The sequence below is a fragment of the Vulpes lagopus genome, chromosome 10 (genome assembly GCF_018345385.1).
Source record: "Vulpes lagopus strain Blue_001 chromosome 10, ASM1834538v1, whole genome shotgun sequence".
NCBI lineage: Eukaryota > Metazoa > Chordata > Mammalia > Carnivora > Canidae > Vulpes > Vulpes lagopus.
Window position 1 is genome coordinate 58,583,744 of NC_054833.1, and position 27,817 is coordinate 58,611,560.

Here is a 27,817-nt window from a genome sequence, read left to right on the forward strand (position 1 = left end):
CTACAGGCTCCGCCCAGTGCCATCGCCACGTGATCGTTGCTTTCAGCAACGGTCTCTTAGCCCTCGACGGCCCCGCCCCCAAATGTGTCCCCACCCGCGTCCTCCGAGCACCCCGGCGGAGGCCAGCACTGGCCTTGGGGGGGGGGGGGGTGGCCAGCGGTACCCATCCCGTTTGGCCCCACTCGGGCAGAGAGCTCCAAACAACGCTGATTCCCTGGAGCGTGTGTGTTGGGAGATAGGATGGGGGTCCTGGGCTGGGGTGCCCGGTGGAAGCAAACCGACTGAGGGCCAGGCTGGGGGGTGGAGGCGCGCAGAGCCGGGTGGTTTTCTGCTCTGGAGGTGGGCTTCAGCCCCCCGCGCCTTCTGCTTTTCCACCGCGCCCCCACCCAAGTAGGACAGTCAGGGAGGGCTATAAACACAAAAGAGCCCACTCTGCTTTATTTACAACACGCAGGCTGTCTGTACAAACAGCTGGCCAATATTATTAAAAACAAAAGAGGTGAGCGAACATATCGTCACCTGTTTTCCTTCCTCCCTTGGCCAGACCCTGGTTGGTACTCCACCTCCGAGCTGCCCTGCCCAAAAGGGGAAGTCCAAAATTAAAAATACAACCGGTGTAGAATAAATGGGGAGATAAAAGAAAAGATGAAGGGGAGTGCTCTATTTACACTAGAGTTTTATAGCCAGCTGTCCCATTCCACCCCAATTCCAACCCTGGCCCAGAAAGTGAAGGGTGGCAGGTCTAAGGGACAGAAATTATGTGTCTAGGGACCAGCCTCTCACCCCCAACTGCAGCAGGTCCATATTCAAGTCCACAAGGTGGGAAGAAAAGGTAAGGTTGGAACGTGAGACACTCCTTTCCAAACCAGCCTCCAGTGGGAATTCCTGCCTTGCAGTGGGACAATACCCAAGCTCCAGGGGGACAGGCCGAAGACCCGGAGGCTCAGCTCCCAAGTCATGCTGTCACATGGAAGTCCCAGCCTAGGCACGGCGATGTCAGGGCTCTCCAGACTTGGGAGTACCCCCTAACCGCCGGGCCTCTGGCCGCAGTTCCTTGCATTTCTGGCAGTAAAAGAAGTCAGGGACGTTGGTCTTCTTGATCTTAGCACAGGAGAGGTGGATCCACGTCCCACACAGGCTGCACTCAATCATGGGCCGCCCTGCAAAGGGCTTTCGGCAGTAGCATGTGATCAGGTCCCATGAGTCATCACCTGGGGAGAGAAGGTTTGCTTGGTGTTGTCTGCAACAGCCCCAGGCCCACCCTCCAAGCCAAGCCTGGGTGGCCCCAAACCTCACCTGATTCTACCATGATGTCCTCATCCATGACCCGCATCTCGCCTTCACTGGAGCTGGCATCACCATCCTGGCTTGTTTCAGTGCTGCCCACTTCCTTGCTTTCACCGTCGGTGGGAGGGGCTCCTTCGGGGTGCACTGTGGCTGGAGGCCTAGAAGCCTCAGGGGGTGTTGGCAGCACGGGGGCTGGGGCTTCCCCCCCTACCATGGCTACCATGTCTTCCTCTTCTTCCTCTTCTTCTTCTTCCTCCTCCTCTTCAGAGTCTGTGTCACTGGGGGGTGCCCGGGGAGGCCCAGGAGGTGGGAGTCTATCTCCTCGGTCTGCCTTTTTCAACTTCCGTTTCTTGCTCTTCTTAATTCGAGACCTTTTTTCCCCGTCCCCAGGAGCTGGCCGAGGCCTCCTAAGCACCCCAAAGCCAGCCCCCCCTCCTGGCCCCAACTTTCGGTTCTTCCGGTCCTTCTTTCGAGGGGGCTGGGAGAGGTCTCCCTGGGCAAGGGGTACTGGGGTGAGAGCAGCAGGGGGCCGGGAGGCGTGTGTCAGGGAGGTGGGGGACAGTGGGGACGCCACTTTGGGACCATCTAGATCAAAGAGAGAGTCCTTGAGCTTCATCTTCTCGAGCAGAGTTGCACTGTCAGGGGCCTGCAGACGAGAGAAAGTGGACCTTGGAGGTCCTGGCTGAGTGGGACCCCCCTGAGCTGCCCTCCTCTTGGATGACTTTGCTTTCTTCACAAACGTCTGGATGGTTCGGAGATCTGAGGGGGCTGAGTCCCAGCCATCACTGTCTGCCGCACTCTCACCGCGCAATGGAGAGCTGGAGCCAGAGGCTGGCCAGTCACTTTCCTTGAAGGGGGTGGCAGGGAGATCAGCGTCAGCAAGCTGCCCAGTGGCATCTCAACCCCTCTACAAACCCAGCTTAAAAACCAGGGTCAAGATTGACCCCAAAATATCCTGCCCAAGCCACCCAAGATCACTATACTCATAATTGCCCCCCCCCAATTCCCCTTAGTATCTCCTCTTGGCAATGTTACCTCTGCCCTCACATCCTGGCTGTCTCCCCAGAACCCCCTGCCTGACAGCACTGTCTCCCTAGACCAGAGCCCTCTTTCTTTACCGGTTTTCCTAAAACCCCATTTGTGAACCACTTTCAGCTTCCTCAAAGGCATGAGAAGGCTCTTCCATGAACACCCCCCATCCCTAGGCCATTCACTGCTACTCAACCCACCTATCTCATTAATACCACCCCCTAGGGCATTTTTCCCACCAGGTACCCATTTCACATGTGGTAGATTTCTCCTATCAAGGAAAGCAGTCCCCGTTGCTTCGCACCCTTCCAAGGTCTTAGCACACCACCCCTCAGCTTGTTGTCCCCCAGTCCCTACCTCTTTACTAGGGGGGATGTAACCGGCATAAGCCAAGACAAAACTGCAGAATTTGTTGAAATCTTCAATTGTTCTCCGACGTTTCTCTGGAGGCTGAAAGGAAGGAAACCTATATCACAAGGAATTTAAGAGGGACCTTCCCGAAGAAGGCACAGTTCCAGTGGTAGGCGATCTAGAACCAGCAGGAGGAGGAGGAGGAGGAGGAGGAGGAGGAAGAGGGAGGGAGGGCCACCGACAGTAATACCGGCTTGCAAAGGTAAAGGAAAGCTCACCTGAGTTTCTGGCTTCAGGGTCGGAGGTGGATCTGGGAAAGCAATAAAAGCTGAGTCAAGGCACCAGCAGAGTCCGTGCGAAGCCCCAGCCCTAAACCTCGAAAGTCCCAAGCGAACCGAACCCCCTCTCGCCTCCGGTCCCCCCGCCAGGCCGGCAGGTCCCCAGCTGTGCTGGACCCGCCCCTGCTCCCCCTTCCGCCCTGTGAGGGGCGGAGTCAGGGCGCGACGCCCTCCCAGGCCTCGCTATAGCGCTCCCCTTCCCCCAACCGGAGGCCTGGCGCCCCGCCCCCCCAACTCACGGTTTCTCTCGACTCCAGTCTACTCGATCTCTTGGCGCCCCACCCCGCCATACCGCTCCCCGGACCGAGCCCCGGCCGTCGCGTGCCCTGCCCTTCCCACGCGCCCAGCGCCTCGCGCTCCCGCCCGGCTGCGATCCGCCGCCCGGGGCCCTCGGAGCCCGCACACGCAGCCCGCCGGCCCCCAGGGTCCAGGATGACCACGCCGAACCGCTCCCCGCCCTCCGGCCCCTTCTGCCCGAGCACGAGGCCCGGCGCGCCCCTCATCCCTCCCCCCCAACACACACAGGCACACAGAACCAACGCCACTCTGCGGCCGGGACGGACCGGAGAGCTCTGGCTCGGACGGCCCCACCTGCCCCTTCCGACCGCTCTCCCCACAATTTCGCCGTCCCTCCGCCCCCATCCGGGGCTTTGGCCCCTCCCCGTCTCGAGCTCCTCGGGCTCCCCGCCGGGCCCCCGGGCCCAGTTCCTAGCCCTCCGGCCGCCGCCCCCCCTCCGCCCCCGTACTCACCACCAAGTGACTAGACTGCGGACCCCTAAACTCTGGCCGCCCACTCCCCCCCCGCTACTCTCTCCCTCCACGGCAACCCCCGCTGCTGCCGCCGCCGCTGCCCCCCTCACCCTCCGCAACTCTCAGGCTCCAGCCCTCGCCGACCAACACCCCTCCCCAACTCGCCGGTCTGAACACCCCCCCCCCCGCACCCCGCCCCACCGCCCCACCGCCCCTACAACTACCCGGCTCTCCTCGCTTCCCGGCGTTCTGTCCCCACAACTACCCGCCCTGTCCAGGTCTCCCTAGCGCAGACAATACCCAGAGCCCCTCTTCTCCCCACAACTCTGCCCAGCCCTCCAACAATCACCCGGCCACCTCCAGCGGCAACTACCCGGAGCTCCGGCACCGCCGCCACAAACTCCCCCACCTCGGCCAACTACCGGGCTCCTCACTCAGTCCTCCTCTACATCCTCCCTCCTCAACAACTCTCGGGCTCCCGATCCCCCCCCCAACCTCCCGGCCCCAGGGCCCCAACGTGCTGGAGGCCCTCTCGGCCCCTAACCCCCGGAGCTCCGGGGCTCCGGCTCCCACTCCCCACCCCCCCTAACACACACATTCCCGGTGTCTCATCTCCAACTACCCCCAGCCCGGTCTCCCACTCCTCTTTCACCAAGGTCTCTCAACTCGTCCCTCTCCCAGCTCCAGGGGCAGGCCCTCGACCCCCCTCCCCGCGCTCCCCCGCCGGGCTTCGGGGCTCGACCTCCAAGTTTGCCAATTGATTCCTCGCCCGCCCCCCCTCCCACCGGCTCAGCGCTCCGTGCCGGTCGAGAGCTCACCTTCGGGACTGGGCTCCGCCATGGCTTCCAGCATCGCCCCCTCCCCTCCTCCCGGTCCGGCGCCCCCCTCCCCTTAAGCCGGGGATCCCGGTGCCGCCTCCGGTGCTCGGTGCTCCTACTGCCTCTCTCCACAGAGGTGTCTGCCTCGGCCCGGTTATGACTCGAGTCCGCTAGCCGCTGCCGCCACCTCCCTCTACCCCTGCCTCCCGCACTCCCGGACCGGGCCCCCTCCCCCCGCGCCGCCGGCCGCCTGCTCCCTCCTCCTCCTCCTCTTCTCTCCTCCCTCCCCTCTACCCCCTCCCTTCGCGGGCGACGACGCACAATGCATCATGGGGCTTGTAGTCCGTCCGGGGCCAGCGGAAAAGGGATCGCATAGGCCTCTGGAACTTCACTTCCCAGCAAGCCAAGGAACGGCGCAGGCGCACTAAACCGCTCCCCTCCCCCGGGGAGTGGCGGGGAGATTGGGAGCAGAGGGCAGAGCGGAAGAGCGCGCGCAGGCTCCTGGGAAATGTAGGCTGGGCGGGACTAAGAAAGAAGGAAAAGAAGGGATTAGAACTCTCGGCCACCATACTGCCTCATTCTGCGGCTTCTTTCTCCCCCGGGGGACCGCCCCACTTCCGGCCAGGCGGAGAAATGCTTGCTGGGGGATGAAGTTCTCCTGATGATAATGGCTCCCTCCTCCCTCCCTTAAATTCCACCCACTGGCACCAAGTCTGGTCAAGTGAATGCAACCCAGGACAGAGTCCTCTGACTGGCTCCCACGCACGAAAATCTCTTCTTTCATCCAAAAGCTGTAACAAACTTGGGTGCATTTATCTAAAGTGGATACTTACTTTCTCCCCAGGAACCCAAAGTACAAAAAACAAAAGCCACTGTATTTTTTACATTGGGACCCAATACACACATATATAAAAGTACAGTTTCGTGACCCGATACTCGGAAGTATTCGATTACAACAAAAATATTTTTGCGCAAGCAGTAACCCAATATCAACAGAATAAACCAGAATGTAGGATTACTGCCCCTCCAACCTCCACTCTCCCCACCAGAGGACAACTAGGAAAAAAGGGGCGGGAAGCAACACAAAGTAAAATCCAGTTCAGCTTGGTGGTTTCCTCTTTATTGATGTGCCTCCTCCCTTCCCCCCAACAATTTCAGTCCCTTCCCTCTACCCCCAAAAATGAAGGTAATGAGAGGAAGGGAATGTTGGGGTTCTGAGCCCCTTGGGCAGTTAGGGAACAGAAACCAAAACAATCACCGGATGTGACAGAGACGGACAATCAAGAAGTCTAGAGCAGAGTGGGAAAGGTCGAAGAGGAAGGGGAGAAAGGAGAGGTCCAAGAAGCCACCTCCCCCATGAGCCTGGAGGAGAGCCTCAAACATTAGGAAGTGCAGGTCCCAACAAAGGGAGGTGAGGGATGAGCCCAAAGAAGGAGTAGGTCGAGGATGGGGGCCACCTCTGTCTTTGTAGAACAGGACCCCCCCACGTCAGGGGCAGCAGCTTCACAGACCGTAGACACTTTCATCACTGTAGGCGATGTATAGAAAGAAGTCTTCTTCGTGGTGTTCCTGGATGGAGGCAGAAAACTATGGCACTCAGACGTTGGGGCTGTGGGCACGTGAACCACCCACTGCCCAGACACGTTTTTTGGAAAGCCCGTTCTTTCTGAAGACCCCCAAACACTAGTGCCCTGACTCATACTCACTCATTTGCTCCAGGCCGTAGCAACCAACAAAATTACCCCTGGCATTAGTCCTGGGCAAAAAGATCTCAAACTGTTTCAAAATCTGCTGCCTTGGGATGGTGGGGAAAGTGGACAAGAGAGTGGATCCAAAGCACTGCTGTAGTTCTCCCTTCTATTCCCAAAGTCTTTATCCAAGCCCTCAACCTGGGACTACCCTCAAAATTTTGAGGTCACACGTAAAACTGAGAGCCAGCCAGCTAGTCCAAGAACTGCTGACCTGAAAATCTCTTCCAACACCTCTGCGGAGCCCCTGACTCCTTCCCAGTCACCATACCTGGTATAGCTGACCCATTGTGGCACTGGTGGGTGGAATGACGTTGTTGACAAAGAAAAACAAGGCATCCTCAGCCCGGAGATGAATTCGCTTCCGGATCAAGAAGTAGAACTGACCAACTGCCAAAGAGACAAAATACGATAAAGTCACAGAGATCATACAAGACCTCAGAAGAGCAGTCACTACGGGGAGGCAGCATCTTCCCACCGACCCTGCACCCCCACGCACAGGCAGCAAACCTGGGTGTCAGGTTCCCACCTGTGAGATCAGAAGGCACCAGATATTTTTTTTTGTCCAGGTCTCCTATCCGAGCTTTGGGAGCCTTTTCTACTATCACCTAGAAAAAGAAAGACGGAAATTAGGAAGCATCGAGGGGGTACAGCCCCACAGTCACCCCGTCGAGAACTCCAGGAACAAAACTGCTAGCACCCCAAGCCATCCAACTCGTTTTTCTTTGTCTGGGAACACGCGGTGCAGCCTCAAGCATAGACATCCTGACCCCGCAGCGTCAGGCTCACCTCGATATCCCGGATCCCCCGGCTGGGCGTCATAATAAACAAGGATCTTAATCAGGCAGGCATAGCTCGTGCGGGCCGACGACAGCGTCGGCCTCGACGAGCCGGCCAGCTGGGAGGTGGCCATGGGAAGCCCCGACTGTCAAACTCCCTGCAGCCTCCCCAGCACTCCCCACGTCTCCCTCGGCCAGCAGCGGCCCCCGACCCCCAGCTCCCTCGCCGCCCCGCTCCTTCCAACCTCCGCTCCCGGACACGGCAGCCCCTGGCCCGGTCCCCGGCTACCCCCGCCAGCAGCCCGATGCCCGCGCTGCTCCGCCGGACCCCAAGCCGGGCTGTGGCGTCAGAGCCAGCGCCCCGCGTCCGCGGCCCCGGCTACGGTTCTCACCGGAACCCGGTCCGGGTATTTCTTTCGGATCTTCTCGCCCTCAGAGCGGCGTTTCTCGAACGGATGCTCTTCTTTATACACGAACTTCATCCTCCCGGGGACCGGGCTAGACCGGGCTGGGCTGAGGGAACCCGGGGGGGGCCGGGACGGGGGGCGGCGGCGACGGCGGCGACGCGCGGGCGGACTCAGCGGAGCGATCCCGGGACTTGCGCCACTTCCCTATTCACCAACCCCGCCCCCGGCCGTCGGGGCCGCCCCGCCCGCTGGGTTACGCTACTAGAGTAACGGCCCTCACGCCGCCGGCGTAGCACCACCTACTGACCGCCCCCCTCACGCCGCCTGCGTAATCGCTTTGGAATCAGCTTGAGGGCTACGCAGCCGACGTAGCCAAGGTGGTTGGTCTGGGCTATGGTCGAAAATAACCGAAAACCCACATTCCGCCATGCCCCACCGAGCTGGGCACAAGGGCTCGGAACTGCCGATTGTATTCTGAGGCTTGGTGCTCCGAAAAGTCTTTTCGGATACAAGGTGAAAAGGGGCGGGGGGGAGCAGAGAATTTTAAGGACAGCTATTCACGAAACGCGTCGGTACGCCGAAGGCGGCTACTGACTCCAAAACAAAGTAGTACCCAAACGGGGAAGCTGGATCTCCGGGAAAAAAAGGAGGGCAGACACGAAACAGGTATTCGCAGAAACGCACAGAACGCCTAGGTTCCAAGGAGGAGTGGACCAATGGGGACCGGAGAGGAGGTCCGAAAGGTAGGGACTACGTCAGCGCGGAGGAACACATTCGGCACTGGCAGCAACGAAAGTCATGTGATCTCAGAGAAGGGCGGAGCGTCACGTGGCGGCCACGGGAAGTAGAGCCGGCCGCGGGGGGAGGGGCGCCGGCGGGAGTGGAGGGGGCGGGGCCGAGGGCCGGGGCACTCTGCGTCCACGTCGGTGCGCGTGCTCACGGACCGCGGCTTCTTCCTGCCCTGCAGCTCCGGTTCTCCGGGACCCACGGCTGTCCCTCCGACCCCACCCAGGGCACCCATCCTGCGGCCGAGACCCTTCCCGCCAAAGGTCGACTCGTTCCCTGCTCCTTCCTCCGGAGCCAGCACCGCTGCTCCCTGACCCTCGGGCCTCCTCGGGCCTCAGCCTCCGCTTCGGAGGGCCAGGGTGGATGTGAACAAAGACTCCTCCCCTCATATCCCAACCCTGAGAGAAGGACCTAGGGCAGCTTTGGTTTCAAAGTTATAATGCATGGTTTAAAAGAGGAAAGAAAAAGGGAGCGCGCCGGTTACAGGTCTGAGAGAGTATAGGAAGAAGGGAATGTAGAGGGAAAGGTCGGGGGCACGGGGACAAGTTTGGGGAAAATCCAGTGGCCCAAAATCCCAGTTTCCCACCCACAGCCCAGCCCTTGGAGTGAAGAATTAGATCAGTTTTGTACAAGAGTTTTTAAAAAATCAAATCACAACAAAGCTGGCTTGGCTTTTCTTTGAGCCTCCCGGATTACCGAATGTCTGTGTGTCATTCTGGCCAGTCCTGTCTCCACCAGACAGTTTGGACTCTCCTGGGTCTCCGCTTATGTCCCAGTCTGGGGTTTCCAGGGAGTGCGAACACGAAGTTAGAGTGAGGCTGCTGCAGAGTCTGACCCATGTGTCCATCCAAACTCCATGTGGAGTGCAGGGCTCCCAGGGCAGAGAGGGGCAGGAGGGGCAGACCCTGCCCAGACAGTCCTCACCATGGGACAGGGCATCAGACGGCATCCCGAGTGCTCACCCTCCCTTTCCCCCCCACCCCAACTCAGGTGGAGGGGGAGCAGCTGTCACCAGAGCCGATGTTGGTGAAGGTTTCGGCTCAGCACAGAACGAACATCAGCGGTGAACCTGGGACGACAATAACTTGCATTGGTAGAGTCCTCAAAACACTAGCGTTAGGCAGCCTCATTGGAGATGTGGGGCAAAATGATCACTTTTCTCACATGAAACTGAGGTCCAGTTTGCCCAAAACCCACTGGCTAAAAGTGATGAGCTTTACTGTAAGAAGGCCTGGGTTCAAATGCTAAGTTCTTAAGGGAAAAGAGATAAATAAGTCAAACAGGACATATATTTATTCCCTCTTGGGATCCCCCACCTCTTTTCCTCAGAAACCTAAGTGTCTAGCTTCCCTTACCTGAGGGCATCCAGCATTGGAAGCAGGTTGAGAAGGGCGGTGTCGCTGGGGTCACTGAACCAGGATTTGATGGGGATGGCATTGTCTAGGACACATGAAAATAAATGCACATGAGAAAAAACAGTTCAAGAGACAGGCTGATTTTCCTTTTTTCTTTTTTTTTTTTTTTTTTTTTTTTGATTTTTCTTTTTATTTGGGAATGGGGATCATTGCTTTCAAATAGGTTCCTCCCCTGCCCCCCCAAACTCAGCAGCCTAAATGAAACCTTCCTGATTCATCCTCCAAAATAAAACTAACTTTAAATCACCATATCTCACATTAGCGTGAGGCTGGCTTCTAGGCAAACTCATTGTCCCTGTGTCTCACCTGAAGCAAATTTGGACTGAGCAACATGACCTATGAAAGGGATATATCGGGGAAGAGGGACATCTCATGTAAAAGAAACCCCTTGCATCCTGACCTACAGTAAACCAGGAATCCCAGGCTCCTGGCTTTCAGAATGCTGCCTCAGAACCACTTGCAGTTCCTACCAGACTGGCCGCCTTCTTGCATACCTGGGTGGCTCCTATAGGCCCCTGGGGAGTTATCCAGGATGACGATGCTGGAGAGGTCACTGTGGACCACAGAGAGGTCTTTGATGTAGCTGCCCAGTTCCAAAGTGCAGTGCTGGAGGGAAGGGCGAGCTGGGCATCAGGAGGAGACTCGGCCCTGTGACTGCTGCCCAGTCCCAACCTCGCCCTCGGCCAACCCACTCCCTCAAGGGAATTAGGTGGTATATGCCTCCCCCTGCCACCCTCCCTCCAGGATCCCATTCCAGGGCAGCTGCCTCAAACTCAGATCCTTCCCTGGTGGATTGCCTGCCAAGCTTCCTCTCAGCCCCTCACCTGTCTGTAGTATCTCCTCTTGAGAATGCTCCTGCTGTTGTCCAGTTTATCTGCCACAGCAGAGCCGTAAATCTCCATGCTTGCTGTGAACACCACCAGCTCATACCACTGACTCACCTGAGATTGAGCGGGAAGAGGGAGGCGTCAGAAGAGGGGACTGTTCCTCTAGACATACAGTTCTGCACTAGGTTTCCCGCCTGGTTCTTGGGGCCTCTCAACGACATCAAACATCTCTGAGAACACAAAACTCTGAAAACCCCCAAACTCAAGAGTCCTAGGCACCGTGCACCCTTAAGATTCAGGGATGCAACAATTAAAGAGCAGGCAGGCCAAGGAAGAACAGAATTACATAAGCACAACAAATGAACCCAAACTGCTGAAAGCCAGCCAGCCGTCCTCTAACCTCCTCTGACTGTCCCACAACCTCTCCTCTCTAAAACTGTCGTACCCATTTCTCCTTAGCCCGTGCTTCCTCCGAATCAGCTAAATTCACAGAGCCCTAAAACCATTCCTTCGTCACAGAACTCCCTGTATTTTCTACAAACTCACCACTTCCAAGAAGAAATCCACATGGGGCCTCTTATGTACAAAAAACCGGACGGGATGTTTGTCTATTACCACCTGCAGAGAAACAGGGAAGGGCTTGGGGGATGGTCCTGAGCACCAGAGCACAGGCCCAAAAGACACCCCCACCACTCCATTGCCTGCTTCCCTCATTGAGGCTGCCACTGCTGCCGGGGGACAGGGACAAGATGCTCTGGGATTGGCAAAGGAAGCCCAGGTCTGAACGGGTAACAGACACAACCATTGCATCACTTCCCATCCCCACATACCTTGAGGATGAAGTCAGGGGGCGTTCCGGGCCGGACTGTGGGCCTCAGGACCCCATCATGATGGGAGTGAATAAGTGTCTCATCCAGATCCAGCACCAGGATCTTCCTCTTCACCTGACCTGAGCCACAATGCCAAGGATGACGATAGCAACTAACCTCCAGCCCGCATCTTGAACCCTACCTCACCCTAGAGGAATCTTCCCAGCCAGCACACTCACCTAGCCGATTCCGGGACACGGGAGATAAGGGAAGGATGTCATATCGAACAGTCTGGTACTGAATTACCTAAAAATATCAAGAGAGGGAATTAGAACCCTTGACAAGGAACCTTTACCATATGATAGGCATCCTGAAAGTGACTGAGGATTATTTCATTCAATCCTCAAAACCGTAGTAATAATAATGATAATACTGATAACAGCAGCATCTCATCTCCGAGGTTTAGCCAGGTTAAATAGCTTGTGTGAGACTGCAAGCTAAGAATGATCTTATCTGGTTGCCTGTCCCCCCATTTAGAATGAAAGTTCCACAACATGCATGTTGTCTCTATCACTATTGTATCCATGAAAGCACACATGGTGTGAGGACATATGCACAGATGCTCAGTTAATACCAGGGTCCTTGCAGGGGTGGAGGCGGGATGACCCCAGTGCCGTTCGACCCAGGCACCTGCCCTCTTGACCACGATACTAGTGTGCTGTGCCAGAACAAAGAAACGCATGGCCCTCTGCACTTCTAGCCCAAGCATTCTTTGTGACAGCTCCCATTACCTCCCATTGGGAACCTTAGTGGCCTGAGAGGAAGTCTTTGGGTACCTAAGGGGAAGGGAGGATGAGGGAATCCAGGGGTTGTCAGGTCAGCTAAGTTCCTCTGGCTGGGGGCCACCAGGCCTATTTTAACCAGCCACCTGTCCACTTCTGTCTCTCCTAGCCAAGTCACAAGTGGCAGAGAACCTCAGGCCTCTGACCTGCCTCCTTATTCCGGTACCCAGGGTAAGGCACAGAGCACTGGAAAGTCCCACCCGCCTGGATGACCGACAGGGTATCAGGAAGGCTAGGGTGAAGGAAGGGCCATGACAGAGGTGAGGAAGGGACAAGGACATCATCACCTCAACCTTCCTGCTTCTCCAGGTCTTCTCTAGAGGCTCCTGTTTCTAGCCCTACAATCTCTCCCACGCAAACCTAGGAGATCCCTTCCTCTGCAAATCCTCTTTGGTCCATCCTTAGGCCTGAGCCTCACCAGAACCAGGTGCTCCCCCTTTGTAAACCACAGGGCCCTCTCCCCTTAATGCCAAGGCATCTGCCCTTCTTTTCTCCCTGGGGCTGGGATGAGGGCCGCAACAGCTCGGGTGTCCTGCCCTGCTATCTCGGGTTGCACATGCTGGGCATGTAGGGAATGCTCCAAACATCTGCCAGGAAGGGGGTGGGGGCCAAAAGCAGACTGGGAGAGAAGGAAAGGAAGACAAAAGGCTGTGGGGTCACTGCTGCCCCAGCAAAGAGCAATTTTGCTCATAACTAGCATCTGGATGGGCTGCAGCGCTACTCCCTGCATCCAGGGAGTGGAGGAGAGAAGGGGGTGTGCTCCAAGCAAGGCCAGGCAGAGAGAACAGTAGTTAATGTGTAAAGAGAACCCCAGGAGCTCACATCTCACACACATCTCAGCATCTCTGACCCCAAATTCTTGGCTGCTAAGGTGTCTCAGGGAAACAGCCCTGCCTGAGTATGACAACCTAGAAACAATCTTCACCCTAAATCAGGAAATAGACTAGACTGGAAGGGAGACACAGAATCCCAGACCAGATCCCCTTCCCCAGGTCAGTAAGTCCACCACCTCCACCTCCACCACCACCACCACCACCACCAAGGGCTCTCTGGAAATCCTCTGGCCAAGGCAGGCCCTCGCTGCTTTTATTCTTCTAAGTTTTACTGAGGTCCACCAAAGAGGACAGACCAGAGAACTTCTGCACCTCAGCTTACTGAATTCTCCCCACTCTCAGATGAAAACACAAGAGTACGTTCATTAGATGATGTTAGCTTGTGGAGCTTTGACCTTGGAGAAAAGCTCCAGGGAAGGCAACCCAGAGATACTGGGGCATAGACAACCTCTTTACTGCCCTCAGCATCCCCCACAATTGCTGGGGTCTCCTGGAGAGGCAAGTGTGGCCACAGCTTCCAGTCTACAACTGACAAGCGCTATCTGCCCATAAAGATACCCAAACGTGAAGGTGCTCCCTTCCCTGAATCCTAACATAAAAGCATCTTTCTCCGTCCTAGGGTGTCAATAAATCCAGATCCCTACGCTCTGAAATAAGTTTCCAGGCCCTTTTTGGAGGAGTCCCTGTGAAGCGACCCACAGGGGTCTCTCCTTCACAGCCAAGGCCTGTCACAGAGGCTCTCCCACCCACCCCTACCCTTGACACAGAAGCCTGGCTCTTCCTTGTTACAAGACCTAACACCCACGGAGGTTCCCGGTAGCAGGAGGGTCTTCCGCAAACCACGTCGACACAGCCGGTGCCAGCAAACAGGTGTTCCCCTCCTCTTGGTTTCCTGAACAACAACTCCGGCTTCCTTAAAGGGCGCCCCACCCACCACCCCAGCCCCCGAGAGTTGCCAAATCCTGTCCCCGACAGCACCCCCCATCTCGGTTCCCCTACTGGGGGGGCCGCCCCTTCCCCACGGCACCCCACGCCCGGCTGAGGGTGCCCCCATCCTCTAACGGGAAAAGCCGCCGCCAGGACTCCGTTCCGAAGCCCCAACAGAGGCCCGACACTTTGCGAAACCCCGTGAGCAGGTCTGACATGGGTCCCCCCCCCCCCCGCCCGCCACCAGCGCCCACCCAGGCTCACCGTGCGGATCTGCCTCCGCAAAAGGTAAATGAAGAAGCTCCAGAGCTTGGCGGCGAAGGCCACGAACGTGCGCAGCCCCAGCAGACACTGCGTCCGCATCATCCCGATGACCCCGGCACCGCCGGCCCCGGGGCCCCCGCGGCCCAGCTCCGCCAGCCCCCCGGGGGCAGCCCCCCGCCGCCGGGAGGGGGAACGGGGGCCCCGAGTGGCAGGAAAGGCTGCAGAGAGGGGCGCGGAGCGGGCGGCTTAGAAAGCCACCCCCGGCGAGGGGAAAGCCCAGCGGAACCGGGAGCTGGGGGACAGGCGTGGGCAGCCCGCGGGGGCCCACATGGGCGGGGAGTGGCACCGTCGGCTTCGCGGGGGTTGCGGGCCGAGACGGGTCGGGCTAGGACGGGGTCCTCCGAGACCGGGAGGGAAGGGGATGGAGAATTGGGGGAGGGGGCAGTGGGGGAGGGGGCCGGGGAGAAGGGAGGGAGGGAGGAGGGAGGGGGAGGGGAAGGGGGGGGAAGCGGAGGGTGGCCCGCTGCGCAGGCGCGCTAGGGGGCTGCCCGCGGAAAAGGGCGGGCGGGGGCCGCGGCGCGAGCAGAGCCGCGGCGGCGGGGAACGGGCGGGCTAAGCGGAGGAGCGGAAGGAGGGGGAGGGGGAGCCGAGGGGTGCGGACCGCTGGGCCGAGGCGGCCTCCCCCTCCCCGAGGCCGGGGGTGCCTTAGCCGCTGGGGATCGGGGCTGCAGCCTCTGCAGCTCGATTTCCCACTCTGACAGGCGCCATTTTACTGCCCTGAGGGCTCCCTCCTCCCTTCGTCCCCCCCCCTTCCCCTCTGACACTGCTTCCGGTGATGACGTGTGGTCGCTTCACCAGGATTAAAGTTCCCCTGTGAGGGCGGGTCTGGCGAGCGGAACGGGCTCCAGCGAGGCCGCAGAATCGCGCAAGCGCGGAAGGGGGCGGCGGGGCGGGGCCTGGGGCGCAGCGGGACCGGCGGGGGCGGGGCGGAGTGACGTCACTGGCCACCGAGGGGCGGGCGGGCTGACGGGCGCGTGCGGCGTCCTCCCCCTCCCACCGACAACTGCCCCAACGGCTCTTCGGGCCCTAATCGTGGAAAAAATGTCCGGCGTCTGTGCTCTGGAGCTCGGGAGGGGCCCCTCCGCGTGAGCCCCCCCCCGGGATATTGCACATAATCACCTTTCATTCCAGACTAGGCTGTGTCTCAGTAGAGGGAGGATTCATGGGAGCCCCGCCCCTTTCTCCTGGAGGGGGCGGGGCTGTGGGCCGTGACAGCATCAAAGGGCGCCGGACAAGGGTCCCGACGCACCTTGGAGATGGAGTCTGTGTGGGGTGTGGGCGGCCTGGTGCTGCTGCGGGGTGAGGGCCTGCGGTACAGGGGGTTCCGAGCCGGGCTCCCGGGGCGGAAGCGGAGAGGAGGCGCCATGCGTCCTAGACTAGGGGTGGTCTCCAGGGACGGAAACGTCCGCGTTCTCATGCTGTTTCTCCTTCCCCTCCTGTCCCCAGACTCCGTGGAGTGGGAGGGGCGCAGTCTCTTGAAGGCGTTTGTCAAGAAATCGGCGCTGTGGTGAGTATCCCGCAGCTTCTCCCCCGAAGTCCCTGACGGAGGAGGGCGAGGGAGGGCCGGCCCCACTCCGTGACGCTCCATCTCTGCCGTAGTGGGGAGCAAGTTCACATCCTGGGCTGTGAGGTGAGCGAGGACGAGTTTCGTGAAGGTTTCGACTCCAGTATCAACAGCCGGTACGTTGGGAGAGAGTGCCTTGGGTGTGGGGTCTCTTCAGGATATCTGTCTATAGCAGCAAGCTCAGGACCTGGTGTGCAGATAGGCATCGGAGGTGTGGGTAAGGGGCTTTCAGGAGGCGGAGATTCCTAAGAGGTGAGGAGTGGTGAGTATCTGGAGAATCCAGAGAATAGACCGTAGAAGCTGAGAGAGAAATAGAGCGTGATAAAAGGCTGTGAGTTTAGTGTCTTGGAAGATGAGAATGAATATGTTCCGGGGGCCTGGCTGGCTCAGTGGGCAGAGCCTGTGACTCTCAGTCCCAGAGTTGTGAGTTCCAGCACCACCTTGGGTGTAGATATTACTTAAAGATAAAATTTTGGGGCGTCTGGGTGACTCAGTGGTTGAGTATCTGCCTTTCGCTCAGGTTGTGATCCAGGTCCTGGGACCCAGTCCCTCATCAGGTTCCCTGCAGGGAGCCTGCTTCTCCTGCTTATGCCTCTGCTTGTCTCTTTTTTTAAGATTTTATTTATTTGAGAGTGAGAGATCATGAGCAAGGGGAAAAAGCAAAGGAGAAGCAGACTCCCTGCTGAGCAGAGATTTGGACATGGGGCTCCATCCCAGGACCCATGACTATGACTGGAGCCGAAGGCAGGTGCTTAACCGACTAAGCTTACCCAGGCACCCAAAAATAAAATCTTTTTAAGTAAAATGAATATACTCTACCTTTTTTGGGTTATTCAGAATATCATGATGATCAATCCAGACATAGATTCCAAACCTGGATCAACTCTACCTAGCTGCAAGCTTCTGAGCAGTTTGTTCTAGAGGCAGAGGAAACAGCCTGTGCAAAATTAGGGATGTATGTGAAAGCATGCTGTTTGTGGGAGGTGGAAGAGCTTCCTGAGTCCATACAGATAAAAAGGTACCTTGTAGTAAAGGTTCTTAGCGTGGAGAGGAGTTCAGATGTTATCCTAAAGGCAGTGAGAGTCCTTTTGAAATTTGGGAGGAGACTGATAACATCATACCTGTTAGACTATTCCAGTGGCTGATATGGAGACAGAAGGGGACAGCCTGGAGATCAACCAGGAGGAAAACCCCTGCAGTTTTCAGGGTGTGCTCAAAGGACAAGAGTAAAAGGACCCCAGCAGGTGGAATTTCCAGGAGTTACAGACTGATGTGGTGAGGAGGTCAGGAGGCTCCTGAACCCACCCGTGTGCCTGCTTGCAAAGACTACTATTTGGTCTGGAGAGCTCATTAGATTACATCTGTCTGTTCAACCCTAATTTTGAATCAGATCTTGGGATAAATTATGTTAAAATGGCATAAGAGAAGCAAAAGATAGGAGGTGTCTGGGAAGGAGTTCGACCACCACGAATCCTTAAAAATCCCAGGATTTTTTTTTTTTTTAAGGTTTTATTTATTCATGAGAGAGAGAGGCAGAGACACAGGCAGAAGGAGAAGCAGGCTCCATGCAGGGAGCCTGATGTGGGACTTGATCCCAGGTCTCCAGGATCACGCCCTGGGCCAAAGACAGGCACTAAACCGCTGAGCCACCCAGGGATCCCCAAAATCCCGGGATTTCTAAGCCATGCCAGACTCCTTTATCTGCACTGCTATTGTATTAGTACGTAGTTCCGAGTGACTTAATTCTTATGGTCTCTAAGCTGTTTTATCAGCAGGAAGCATGTGTCGTGTTGCCTTCTCTCTCTCTGTCCAGGGAATGATACGTTTTAAGCACTACTCAGGAAATAGTTGATTTTGATGATGATAGCAAATATTTATGAAGCATTTACTATGTGTCAGGCATTGTTGTAAAGATCAAGTGGTGGGATATCTCTATTCTACAAACAGAACCCAATCTCACATTAATTTATCAGGTGACTTTGGGTGCATAGTAAAGCCAACCTTGGAGCTCAAGGCTTTGTGATGCCAAAGTCTATGCTGTCAATCACGACGTTCTATCTTTCAGGGTTACCTTCCACTGACATTTAGGATATTAAGTCAGAAGACCAGAGCCCTGAAGATCACAGGGTGAAGTCAGGACTGAGGGAAGGAGGGCAGTATTAAGTTATTTCCTGTTTTCCCTCTGCAGGCTGGTTTACCATGACCTCTTCAGAGACCCCTTCAACTGGTCACAGGCTGGAGGAGCCCTTCCAGGGGGACCCCTGGGAGCCTTGCGAGCCCTGTGCAAAAGGACAGAGCCTGGTCCTGTCACCATTGCTCTCGATTCACTGAGCTGGCTGCTGCTGCACCTCCCCTGTACCACCCTCTGCCAAGCCCTGTGTGCCTTGAGCCAGCAGCATTCCCCCCTTGGTGAGACTCCCCTTCGTTCTTCTTATATGCCTTCCCCTGCCAAGGAACAAGCCCTTTTCCATCCTAAGAAAAACCATATTAGAAATTTCCAGTTGGGCCTTATTCTATCTCTAATAATTGTTTTCATTCTAGACTGCCACAATTGCCATCTACTGATGACTTTATTTTTCCACGAAGTTCTTTCTTACTCATTGGTTTCATTCATTGAACAGATATGATATCATGTAATATGTCAGGTACAATAGTAGACGATAGGAAGATAAAGGCTAAGTGTAGTCAGATTCCCACTCAAAGTTCCATAAGGGATATAGACAGGTAAATAAGCAATTACTAGATAGTCTGATAGCAGCCATGACGATAGAGGAACAGGCAGTATGTTTTGAGGAAAGATATGTCCTAAAGAGCAAGCAGTTGGCTAGGCAAATTTGGCCAGGCCAGGGGCCCTGGCACTAGCCTGAAGTATCCTGTGGGTTCTGCAGTGGACTTTGGAGCCGGACACCCAGCTTGGTGTTAAGGTGTTTGATATCTCAGTGTTTGAGTTTGCTCTATAAAAGGATGGGGGGGGGGGTGTGAATTGATAGCAATTCCAGATGGTTCATCCTAATACTGTTTCTGCAGGTCAGATAGGGACAGATGTCAAGTGGTAGCAATTTCACGTGGTTCAACCTAAAAATGCTGGGCCTCATAAGGATTAAAACGTGAAAGTATCTGGTACAGTATGTTGACGCGTGGTAGATGCTCCCAGAAAGGGAGGGAGCCAAAGGATCCCCTGGGGAGTGGATCCAACTGGGATCCTAGTGTATAGTTCCAAAGCCTGCAAGTAGCTCTGTGCATCAGAGATGAGGCAGAGATCAGAGGGGGAAGGTGTTAACCGCATCCTGAAGGCCGTGAGGAAGAGGCTGCTGGGACTGAGGTCAGCGTGGGCCATGATCAGATTGGCCCTGGTGAGGTGAGGGCTGAAGGGGTGAGGTGAGACTAGCCCAGGGGAGGCAGGACTGGCAGAGGCGCCATGGAAGGTGGGCCTCACCTCGTGTGCTCCTGCCTTACTGTGGGATTCCAGGCTGCTGTCCTGCAGGTTCCCCACTGCCCTTCGCGCCCTACCCTTCTGCCCCTCCAGGTGGCAGCCCCCCCGTGGAGCCTGTCCGTGTGCTAGGCCTGCTACACATGGAGCTTCATGGCCCAGGCCCCATGGGAGCATTGAGCAGCCTGGCCCAGACTGAAGTGACCCTGAGTGGGACAGCAGGCCAGGCCTTGGCCCACATCCTCTGTCAGAGGCCCCGCCAGCACCCAACCCACCAGGTCAGGAGAACCCCAGGCGACCACTGGAGGTTGGGGTCACCCACAAGGGGCATTCGGATGGGAAAAGCAGTAAGAGCTGACATGATGGAGTACTTCCTGCATTCATCGTTTTGTCATTTTCCTCATTCAATCTTCACAGCTACCCCGTCAGGTCGATTGTTTTATTATACCCATTTAGCAGCTCGGGGAAGGTTACCCAGAGCTCCAAAGAGTAACTGGTAGAGCCGGGATTTGAAGTCAAGGTTGCCTGACTCGGATTCTGTGAGCTTAACCAAGAAGAAGTGTCAGCTTCCAAGAAACGGCAAAGGAGGAAAGACTGGGAACAGTTCCTGGGGAAGGAGGAATGAGTCCCGATGGAGTGGTTGGAAGGAGGGCTGAGGAGGGAAGAGCAGGTGCCATAAGCAGCCCATTACATAGAAGATTGGGGCCTGGGGCCATTAGATCCGAGTTCTCCCTTGTTTGGTTCATAGGGTGGAAAACACCTTTCTGTTAATACTCTTTTTTTCTCCCCAGACTCAGTGTTTCTCCATCCTGCCTGACTTCAGCCTGGATCTCCAAGAGGGACCCCCACTAGAGTCCCAGCCCCACCCAGATCCTCACATACCCCCGGTACCTAGGGGTGCCAGGGCCAGAATAAGGGAATGGAGATGGAGGAATAAAACCTGCAGAGAGGTTGGGGGTGGTCAGGGATTCCAGCATTGAGGCAGAGTGGCAGCATCCTTTGTACCTACAGGTGGAGCCCACAACTCATTTGACCTTTAACCTTCACCTGTCCAAGAAAGAGAGAGAAGCTAAAGACAGCCTGACACTGCCCTTCCAGTTCAGCTCTGAAAAGTAAGGTTGGGGGTGCTAGGCACCTGGGTTCTTGAGTAGAGCCCCACATGTGGGCTTGGGATGGGAGTGATAGCTAGTTATTGATTAACCTCCCAGACTTCATAGGGGCTGAAGTCCACCTCCAGAGACAAGTCTGGGGAGTGGTTCGCTATCCACTCCTACTCCCAACAAGGCAAAGGGGCCTTTATGTCTTTTTTCTGTGCATTGGAGCCTCGGGTCACAGAGCAATCTGAGGCTGGCCAGCCCAGACCCCGGGGAAGTGGCCCTACAGATCTCTAGGCAAGAGTGCTGGGAGGACAGGAAGCTAGATGGGTGTGGCAAAGACAGGTTAATAATGACTTCAGTATATGCCTGCTGTTCTCTGTCCAGTGTGTGGGTGGGTGAAGCAAGAGTGGCAGGATCCTTGCCCTCAAGCTGCTAAGAACTTGAAGTGTCATTAGGAGAGCGGTATGAGTCTCTATCCCGTACCAAATGGTGCTTTGGTACTAACTAAACGGGGAGGTTGGGGAAAGGGACTCGGAGCAAGAAAACCTGGAGGGCAAAGAGGAGGAGTCAGTCACCTGGAAGAGTACACAGATGTGACCCATCACCCACCCTCACCAACACCAATTCTCCCCTTCTCTGTCCTCAGGCAGCAGGCTCTCCTGCGTCCTGGGCCGAGTCAGGCTACCAGCAACATCTTCTATGAGCCAGATGTGTATGATGACTTGGACCAAGAGGACCCAGATGATGACCTGGATGTTTGACTGGCGGGTTGGACTGGCCTAGAATTGGAGGGGAAAGACCTTGGACCCATAACCATCCTTTGGCTGTTTGCTTTGGTCTTGCCCTGTCCCTGCCCCCACCTTGTTCCCTGGTGTGGGGGCCCTGCCCCATGACCCATAAATCAGAGTAGCTTCCCATCAGGACAAAAGGTGGGAGGGGGGTGTTAGGGGAAGGTGAAGAAAATGGGAACCCCTCCCCTCCCCACGAAATAAAATTTTTATTTTTCTACTGAAAAAGCAGCTTTGGTAGCTGTTCAAACAAGAATTGGGAGTGGAAGGGACTGAAGAATGGGAAGAGGTGAGGGAAGCCAAGCACCTCAGTCTTCTAGAGTCAGTGGGCAGTGTTGGGGCCTGAGTGACAAGGAACAGTGGCGCAGAGAGAACAGTACATGTTTTAAGCGGAAGCCGGTACATTTAAAGGTTCCAGGTTCCCCGCAAAGATTTGAGGTGGAAGAAAGTAAAGGCCCTGACCGGGAAAAAAAAGAAACGTACTTTCCAAAACATACTTTTTTTATTACTGTACAAAAAGCACATCCTCCCTTTTTGTCTCCCCACCCCCCCCCCCACCCTGGGAACTGTACATGGTGTGTGGGGTGATGAGGCGAGGCTCCAGTTCCACACCCCACCCATGGGCTGAGCTCTGCCCCAGGTCATTTCAGCACCTGGGCACACCAGAGGCTGCCAGGCTGGGGCTGGGGGGGTCCCAGCTCACACGTACTCCTTGGCAGAGTTGGGTTTAGGGTAGGAGCGGGGTGCACGGTACCCAGCTTTGCTCTCGCTCCCAGGACAGGAGCAAGAGAGCAGGGCACCTCCCAGAATGACCAGAGCAGACCCTGCCCAGCCAATGAAGATGGCAGGACCAAACTCGTACCTACGGAGAGAGGGGGTTGGGGTCAGAAATCCTGCCTTTCCAGACACCAGGAACGTATACCTATGTCCCCTCAGGAGACAGGGCTCTCATACTTACTTAATATTCATGGGGACCAGGGGGTTGTAGAAGTCCGTGACGATCTGGTGGCCGTACCAGGAGCAGGCTACCAAGGCAGCAAGACCTGGAGATAGAGTGGTTCAGTGGTTCGGGTGTATTAGGTGACCCCAAACCAGCACCTGGTGCACCCTTGCTCCAGGACACAAGGGGAAAGCCCTTGAGCCCACCTGGGGCCTGTTGCTCACCTCCCACAATGAAAATGATGCCTCCGGTCATAGCTATTCGGGCCTTCTTCACTTTGTCGTCTCCCCCACAGTTGGTACACTTCATGCCCATCGTGGCCACAAACATGGCCAGGAAGCCCAGCACCAGGGACACCACCATCAGGGCACGGGTGGCCTGCAAGGCCGCTGCGGAGCAGGGGAAAGGACGCCCTCACTGCGGGAAGTGTGCACGGCTCCCGCCTTCGGGCCGCCAGCCTGGGGCCCCTCCGGCCTGGGGCCCCTCCGGCGGCCTCGGACCAAGCGGGTGGATCCCGCCCCTCCCGGCTCCGCGGCCTTCCCGCCCCGCCCCGCCCTCTCCCGGCCATGGGACCCGCCCGGGGCGCAAGGGTTTCGATGAAACTGCCCGGGGTATGGGGGGGAAGGGGAGGACGGGCCCAGCGGAGGGAGCGGAGGCGGTGCCGGAGACCCCCGCGGGCCACACGGTCTGGCCCGCGGCCCAGCGCTGACCCCGCTATCGTGGCCACCGGGTTTGTGGCTTCAGCTAATCGGCCGATAAGATTACAGGCCGCCGGCGGCGGCCCGTCTGACGGAGCGCACGGCCCCTCGCCGACCCTGCGGCCTCCGCCGCGCGCCACCTTCTGTCCCGGAGAAAAGGGCGGGAGGCGGAGGCCGCCACCTGCGCGGGGCGGCGGGGGAGGGTCCAAGGGGCGCGCAGCCGGCCGGGGCGCAGGCCGACGAGCAGCCGCTGGAACCCGGGCCCGCGGCCCTCCCGCGCCCCTGCCCGCCGCGGCCGCTTCCGCTTCCTCCTCCCCACCCGCTCCCCAGCAACCCCGGGCGTCGGGCCGCGGCAGCCCGCACCCGCACCCCGCACCCCGCCCCGGCTCGGCCGCCCCGTCGGCCCCGCGGCCTTACCCGACAGGGCCAGCACCGAGTCGTACATTTTGCAGCTCATCATGCCGGTGCTCTGCGTCACGCACTCCATCCACAGCCCCTTGTACATGGCCTGGGCCGTGATGATGTTGTCGCCCGCGTACGAGCTCATCTGCCACTGCGGGATGGCGGTGCTCGCCACCAGGCCCGCCCAGCCCACCAGGGCCAGGGCGAAGCCCAGCAGCTGCAGGCCCGAGTTGGCCATGTTCGCCCTCGGAAGAGGTTGGGGACGCCGGGTGAGCGACCCTGCGGTGAAACAAAGCAAATTTGGGGGCGGCCCCACGGAAAGACAACTTGCGGCGGAGTCTTAAGTCACCCAAAGAGAAGGTTTGGGTCGGGTGATCCCAAATCTTTTTGTCACCCGGAGAAAATAAATCGATCCTTCCGGCGGGGCGAGGGTCTCAGCTCGAGGAAGAGGCTCCGCTGGAGGACCGGGGGTCCAAAGAGCGATCCGCGAAGGCCGGGCGGTCCCCTCTGGGGCTCTGGGCGACCCTACTCACACAAAAGGCAGCCGGGCAGTGTCCGCGCGGTCCTGGGGGCTGGAGGTCCCCAAAGTGCCCTGGGCGGGAGACCTGGGGCTGCAGGGAGAGGGCGAGGCTGCTCAGCCGCGAGCAGGCAGGTGCGAGCGGACAGGTGCAGCGCACCTGAGTATATGTAGGGCGTCAGGGGCGCGCCCCCGCCGGCACCGGGAGCGCGGGGCAGGCGGGACCGGAGGGGCGGCCGAGGGTGACCTGACGTCACCGAAGGGACACTCACCTGAGCCGGAAGTCCTGGCCCCCACCCCTCCGGGCCCAGGTGAAGAGGAAGAAACCTGAGCGCCAGGGTCACGCCCCTTCTCTGGCCCGGCTCGGGACGCAGGTGGGGAGGAGGTGGAGGCTTCTTGGGAGTTCCACGCTCGAAGTCAGCCCCTGGACACAGGACTTCCCTCGGGAGCCAGGGTGCCCCCTCCCCTCTCCCCAGCAGGTGAGCCTAGGTACTATGGAACCAGAGCTGTGGAGGGACGCTCTGGGCTCCTCGTCTCCTCCTACCGCCCCCCCTCCCGCCGGTACTCTTGGTTTCTACTCGAGGTGTATTCCTGGCCCTGCCCTACTTTCACCCCCACCCTCTGCTCTTTTTTTTCAGTTGGCTATCCCAACCGTCCCCAGCTTCAGGAGCCCCAGCTCCAATCCTCAGAACCCTGCTGCCTTCGGCACCCTCCTGGGAGTCTCCATGCCCAGAGCCACCGCCCTGCACCCGCTGCCCACCTCCTTCTGTGCTGCCCTCCTGCTGACATCCCGCTCCCAGGCAGGGCGCCCCGATACCCCCATCTTCGTGGCTCTCCGAGCCAATCTCTGTCCCTGACACAACTCTTGCCTGGGCCCTTTGCGCCCCACCCCCACCAGCGATCACCGTCCTCCCTGCCTTGAAGCTCCTTCCTAGCAAAAGGACAAAAACTCGGAGGCCAGAAGTTCAGCAGAGGGTGGGGAGCAGGGTAAGGCCTGGGTCAGATTCTTGGCCACACCTGTCATTCCCCTCCCTTGGAATCTTTCCAGAACCCATCCACTTTCTGGCTTCCCCCTCCCTCCAGCCCTACTACACATGTTTCCTTTTCCTTCCAGCCCGGACCTGACTGCGCGCTTCCCATTCTCTGGTGGCACTGTCTCCCTAACACCCAGCTCCCCGGTGGCCTTGGATGCTGCCCTCAGAACCCCAGGTGGCCCTTGGGCTTCTGTTCCCACGCTTCCCAGACTGTTGCCCCCACCACCCTGTGGACATCTCTACCAAGTGTCTCCAATCGCTCATCCCGCCCTCGCCTCGTGTCATCTCCCCTGCCTGCCTTTCCTCCGTCCCATTCCGCACCCTTCTGAGTCGCCCTTGGAGCCCCTTCTCCGGAGCCCAGCTGCACCACACCCCTGCCCCCTCGCCCAGAGCCCTCCGCACCCTCCTCTCCTCTGCTCCCACTCCTGGACTCACACCTTCCCATCTTCTTCTCCATTTCTCTTTCTCTTTACCTCCACTCTCTCCCATTTTCCGTTTTTCTTCCCCTTTGAAACATTTCTCCATAAGGCTCTCCTTTTATGCAGTAAAAATATTAAAGGGCCCCGGCACTGAGCTCATCTCCCTGCACTTCTACAAAATGCAGACTTCGATGAGTTCTTTGTTGTTCGTTTTTATTTTTCTACTTTTTTGATTAATGGTGAGTTGGGTTTTGTTAAGGTGCTTTCCGGCTCCAAAATGATATGTTTCTTGTTACCATCCTATACCCAGTTTGTCTCCAAGCTCACTGCCACTACCTCAGGCCCACCCACTGTCACCCCCTGCCTGCGCACCACAAGTGCCTCCAAACCAGCATCGCTGCTTCCCTGCTGGTCCTTCCAAAATCCATTATCCGGAAGGAAACTTGTGTGTGTGTGTGTGTGTGTGTGTTTCAAACTTAGGTCTTGCTACTTTCAGTTTAAAATCCTTAATATTGGGGCACTCAGGTGGCTTGGTGGGTGTCTGCCTCCAACTCAGGGCGTGATCCCAGGGTCCTGGGATCAAGTCCCTCATCGGGCTCCCCGCAGGGAGCCTTCTTCTCCCTCTGCCTGTGTCTCTGCATTTCTCTGTGTGTCTCTCATGAATAAATGAATCAAATCTTTAAAAAAAGAAATTTAAAATCCTTGAAATTGAAGTGGCCAGGTGGATCAGTCGGTGAAGCATCTGCCTTCAGCTCAGCTCATGATCCCCGGGTCTTGGGATCGAGTTCCACGTGGGGCTCCCTGCTCAGCTGGTACTGCTCTTCCTACTTGTGCTTGCTTGCTCTCTCTCTCTCTCTCTCTCTCTCAAATAAATAAAAATCTTTTTTTTTTTAAATCCTTAAAATCTTCCAATGTCATGCCTCTGCTCCTCTTGCTCCACGGATTTGGCAAATAAAGGCTATATTGTGGCTTATCAGACCGGGCCTCAGCCCCACTGGCCTTCTCTCCACTCATGACATCTATTACTTTCCCACACACCAAAGTACCCTTCACACACCCTGTTCCCTATGCCTGGATACTCTTCTCTGTGCTCCTGACCTGCCTTCCTCTACCCGACTCATCCCTGAGGGATCAGCTCATATATCACTTCTCCTGGAAAGCCTGGCCTGACCACCCGCCCCAGACTGAGTCATATCACCACTACTCCAGCTTTAACTTTCAAAATTCTTATCATATCACGGTTTCAAACTATTTACTCTGCGTGATTATTTATTCAATGTCAGTCTCCCACTGTTGATGTGTCTGGGTTTATCGCCAATAAATATTTGATGAACGAATGAAGAAACAAAAAGTGAACAATATCTTCATTTACTTGCTCAGCAGATATTTTCCGTGTTCCTGGATAACGTACCAGACACCATGCTTGACGCCAAAACAGGAGAGATGAAGACACTGCACTCATGTCACTTAGATTCTAGAGGGAGGAAAGACCACAGGGACAAAAAGAACATGGTGCATGTTTTAAAGGCAATAAGACAGGCAGTGTGATGAGGTTGGGTCCACTCTAGACATCAGGGAGAACTTCCCAGGAAGTCACCATAAAATAAGGAGCCAGCCGAGAGAAAAAACCATGTTGTAAGTAAAGGGAATGTCCAAGTGCTGGGATCCCATGTCAATTTAGCCTTTGCAACTTTGTAGTATTAATTTAAAGCAGGATCTCTCAACCCCAGTACCTTTGACATTTGTAGCCAGATAATTTTTTTGAATTTTTAAAAAGGATTTTATTTATTTATTTATTTGAGAAAGAGAGAGCGCGCACAAGCATGAGGTGGGGTGGAGCAGAGGGAGAAGCAGACACCCCCCTGACCAGGGAGCCAAATGTGGGGCTCAATCCCAGGACTCCAGGATCATGAGCTGAGGCATGAAGGCAGATGCTTAGCCAACTGAGCCACCCAGGCGCCCCAGGGGCAGATAATTCTTTGTTGTAGGTGACTGTCCTGTGCATTATAGGACATTTAGCAGCATCGTTGACTTGCACTGATGAGATGCCATAGAACCCTCCTCTGTGCCCCAGTGTGACAATCCAAAATGGCTCCAGACACATTGCCAAATGTCCAAATGAAGGGACAGGCAAAATGGGTCCCAGTTAAGAGCCACTGAGTTAAAGTGTGACCAGTCAACATCACTGTGGTTGTTTTGCTCTAGTAGCTTCAGGTGAATGGTTGGGTTCAAGGAGCAAATAGATGGATGGGCGAACTTAACCAGGATTGGGATTTTGCTAAGAACAGAGAGAAATGATTTAATATATTTGCATGAGAATGTTTTATGTGTTAGATTGTGGATATAAATTGGGAAATAAGGAAAGTAAGCCTAAAAAAATAAAATTACCAATTGAGATAACCATATAATTTTCTTTTTAATTAAAGATTTTATTTATTTATTCATGAGAGAGAGAGAGGCAGAGAGAGAGAGAGAGAGGCAGAGACATAGGCAGAGGGAGAAGCAGGCTCCATGCAGGGAGCCTGATGTGGGGCTCGACCCTGGGACTCCAGGATCACACTGTGGGCCGAAGGCAGGCACTAAACCGCTGAGCCACCCAGGGATCCCCTCAATTGGTAATTTTAAAAAGCATTTGATAAGGTCCAACACCTACTGATG

At 56.5% G+C, this 27,817-nt stretch overlaps 5 protein-coding genes across 9 annotated transcripts; 1 reads left to right on the forward strand and 4 right to left on the reverse strand.

Annotated features, from left to right (window-relative positions):
• Positions 1-412: 412 nt before the first annotated feature.
• PHF23 (PHD finger protein 23) lies at positions 413-4,839 on the reverse strand. Of its 2 annotated transcripts, none has more exons than XM_041770639.1 (5): positions 4,574-4,839; positions 2,946-2,977; positions 2,674-2,766; positions 1,297-2,134; positions 413-1,211 (listed from the first exon to the last, which is right to left on the reverse strand). In XM_041770639.1, the coding sequence occupies exons 1-5, from the start codon at positions 4,605-4,607 to the stop codon at positions 997-999; spliced, it is 1,212 nt and encodes a 403-aa protein (XP_041626573.1). In that variant the 5' UTR covers positions 4,608-4,839; the 3' UTR covers positions 413-996. The 2 variants fall into 2 exon arrangements, with proteins under 2 accessions (XP_041626573.1, XP_041626572.1); XM_041770638.1 differs by lacking the exon at positions 4,574-4,839 and adding an exon at positions 3,569-3,662.
• Positions 4,840-5,671: 832 nt separating this feature from the next.
• Positions 5,672-7,702, reverse strand: LOC121499686 (GABA type A receptor-associated protein). The gene is made up of 4 exons (XM_041770646.1): positions 7,493-7,702; positions 6,851-6,929; positions 6,593-6,711; positions 5,672-6,142 (listed from the first exon to the last, which is right to left on the reverse strand). The coding sequence occupies exons 1-4, from the start codon at positions 7,580-7,582 to the stop codon at positions 6,077-6,079; spliced, it is 354 nt and encodes a 117-aa protein (XP_041626580.1). The 5' UTR covers positions 7,583-7,702; the 3' UTR covers positions 5,672-6,076.
• Positions 7,703-8,714: 1,012 nt separating this feature from the next.
• CTDNEP1 (CTD nuclear envelope phosphatase 1) lies at positions 8,715-15,033 on the reverse strand. The gene is made up of 8 exons (XM_041770641.1): positions 14,211-15,033; positions 11,584-11,650; positions 11,366-11,484; positions 11,082-11,153; positions 10,533-10,649; positions 10,203-10,314; positions 9,649-9,733; positions 8,715-9,362 (listed from the first exon to the last, which is right to left on the reverse strand). Exons 1-8 carry the CDS (start codon positions 14,310-14,312, stop codon positions 9,302-9,304), a joined length of 735 nt encoding a protein of 244 aa, XP_041626575.1. The 5' UTR covers positions 14,313-15,033; the 3' UTR covers positions 8,715-9,301.
• A 391-nt stretch (positions 15,034-15,424) lies between these two features.
• On the forward strand, positions 15,425-21,377 carry ELP5 (elongator acetyltransferase complex subunit 5). Its single transcript, XM_041770640.1, has 8 exons — positions 15,425-15,569; positions 15,717-15,777; positions 15,870-15,950; positions 18,023-18,243; positions 19,361-19,542; positions 20,056-20,151; positions 20,276-20,376; positions 21,008-21,377. Exons 1-8 carry the CDS (start codon positions 15,527-15,529, stop codon positions 21,120-21,122), a joined length of 900 nt encoding a protein of 299 aa, XP_041626574.1. The 5' UTR covers positions 15,425-15,526; the 3' UTR covers positions 21,123-21,377.
• Positions 21,378-21,632: 255 nt separating this feature from the next.
• CLDN7 (claudin 7) lies at positions 21,633-24,248 on the reverse strand. Of its 4 annotated transcripts, XM_041770645.1 has the most exons (6): positions 23,979-24,248; positions 23,723-23,800; positions 23,205-23,468; positions 22,314-22,478; positions 22,108-22,192; positions 21,633-22,011 (listed from the first exon to the last, which is right to left on the reverse strand). In XM_041770645.1, exons 3-6 carry the CDS (start codon positions 23,425-23,427, stop codon positions 21,849-21,851), a joined length of 636 nt encoding a protein of 211 aa, XP_041626579.1. In that variant the 5' UTR covers positions 23,428-23,468; positions 23,723-23,800; positions 23,979-24,248; the 3' UTR covers positions 21,633-21,848. The 4 variants fall into 4 exon arrangements, with proteins under 4 accessions (XP_041626579.1, XP_041626577.1, XP_041626578.1 ...); XM_041770643.1 differs by having other exon boundaries at positions 23,205-23,800; positions 23,979-24,247; XM_041770644.1 differs by lacking the exon at positions 23,979-24,248 and having other exon boundaries at positions 23,723-23,930.
• Between the last annotated feature and the right edge of the window lie 3,569 nt (positions 24,249-27,817).

What these genes read in the sequence shown, in the direction of transcription:
- PHF23 (XM_041770638.1), bottom strand. Translation starts at nt 3,647, where the DNA reads ATGGGGGCGGAGGGACGGCGAAATTGTGGGGAGAGCGGTCGGAAGGGG. An exon ending in CCCTGAAGCCAGAAACTCAG is followed by an intron (nt 2,767 to 2,945) that starts GTGAGCTTTCCT and finishes CCTTCCTTTCAG; the next exon opens with CCTCCAGAGAAACGTCGGAG. An exon ending in ACATCCCCCCTAGTAAAGAG is followed by an intron (nt 2,135 to 2,673) that starts GTAGGGACTGGG and finishes ACCCCCTTCAAG; the next exon opens with GAAAGTGACTGGCCAGCCTC.
- LOC121499686 (XM_041770646.1), bottom strand. Translation starts at nt 7,582, where the DNA reads ATGAAGTTCGTGTATAAAGAAGAGCATCCGTTCGAGAAACGCCGCTCT. An exon ending in AATACCCGGACCGGGTTCCG is followed by an intron (nt 6,930 to 7,492) that starts GTGAGAACCGTA and finishes TTCTTTTTCTAG; the next exon opens with GTGATAGTAGAAAAGGCTCC. An exon ending in GGTGCCTTCTGATCTCACAG is followed by an intron (nt 6,712 to 6,850) that starts GTGGGAACCTGA and finishes TCTCTTTGGCAG; the next exon opens with TTGGTCAGTTCTACTTCTTG.
- CTDNEP1 (XM_041770641.1), bottom strand. Translation starts at nt 14,312, where the DNA reads ATGATGCGGACGCAGTGTCTGCTGGGGCTGCGCACGTTCGTGGCCTTC. An exon ending in TGCGGAGGCAGATCCGCACG is followed by an intron (nt 11,651 to 14,210) that starts GTGAGCCTGGGT and finishes TGATATTTTTAG; the next exon opens with GTAATTCAGTACCAGACTGT. An exon ending in AGAGGAGATACTACAGACAG is followed by an intron (nt 10,315 to 10,532) that starts GTGAGGGGCTGA and finishes CCTTCCCTCCAG; the next exon opens with CACTGCACTTTGGAACTGGG.
- ELP5 (XM_041770640.1), top strand. Translation starts at nt 15,527, where the DNA reads ATGGAGTCTGTGTGGGGTGTGGGCGGCCTGGTGCTGCTGCGGG. An exon ending in CGGCCTGGTGCTGCTGCGGG is followed by an intron (nt 15,570 to 15,716) that starts GTGAGGGCCTGC and finishes TCCTGTCCCCAG; the next exon opens with ACTCCGTGGAGTGGGAGGGG. An exon ending in TTCCAGTTCAGCTCTGAAAA is followed by an intron (nt 20,377 to 21,007) that starts GTAAGGTTGGGG and finishes CTCTGTCCTCAG; the next exon opens with GCAGCAGGCTCTCCTGCGTC.
- CLDN7 (XM_041770645.1), bottom strand. Translation starts at nt 23,427, where the DNA reads ATGGCCAACTCGGGCCTGCAGCTGCTGGGCTTCGCCCTGGCCCTGGTG. An exon ending in CTCGGTGCTGGCCCTGTCGG is followed by an intron (nt 22,479 to 23,204) that starts GTAAGGCCGCGG and finishes CCTGCTCCGCAG; the next exon opens with CGGCCTTGCAGGCCACCCGT. An exon ending in CATCATTTTCATTGTGGGAG is followed by an intron (nt 22,193 to 22,313) that starts GTGAGCAACAGG and finishes CTCTATCTCCAG; the next exon opens with GTCTTGCTGCCTTGGTAGCC.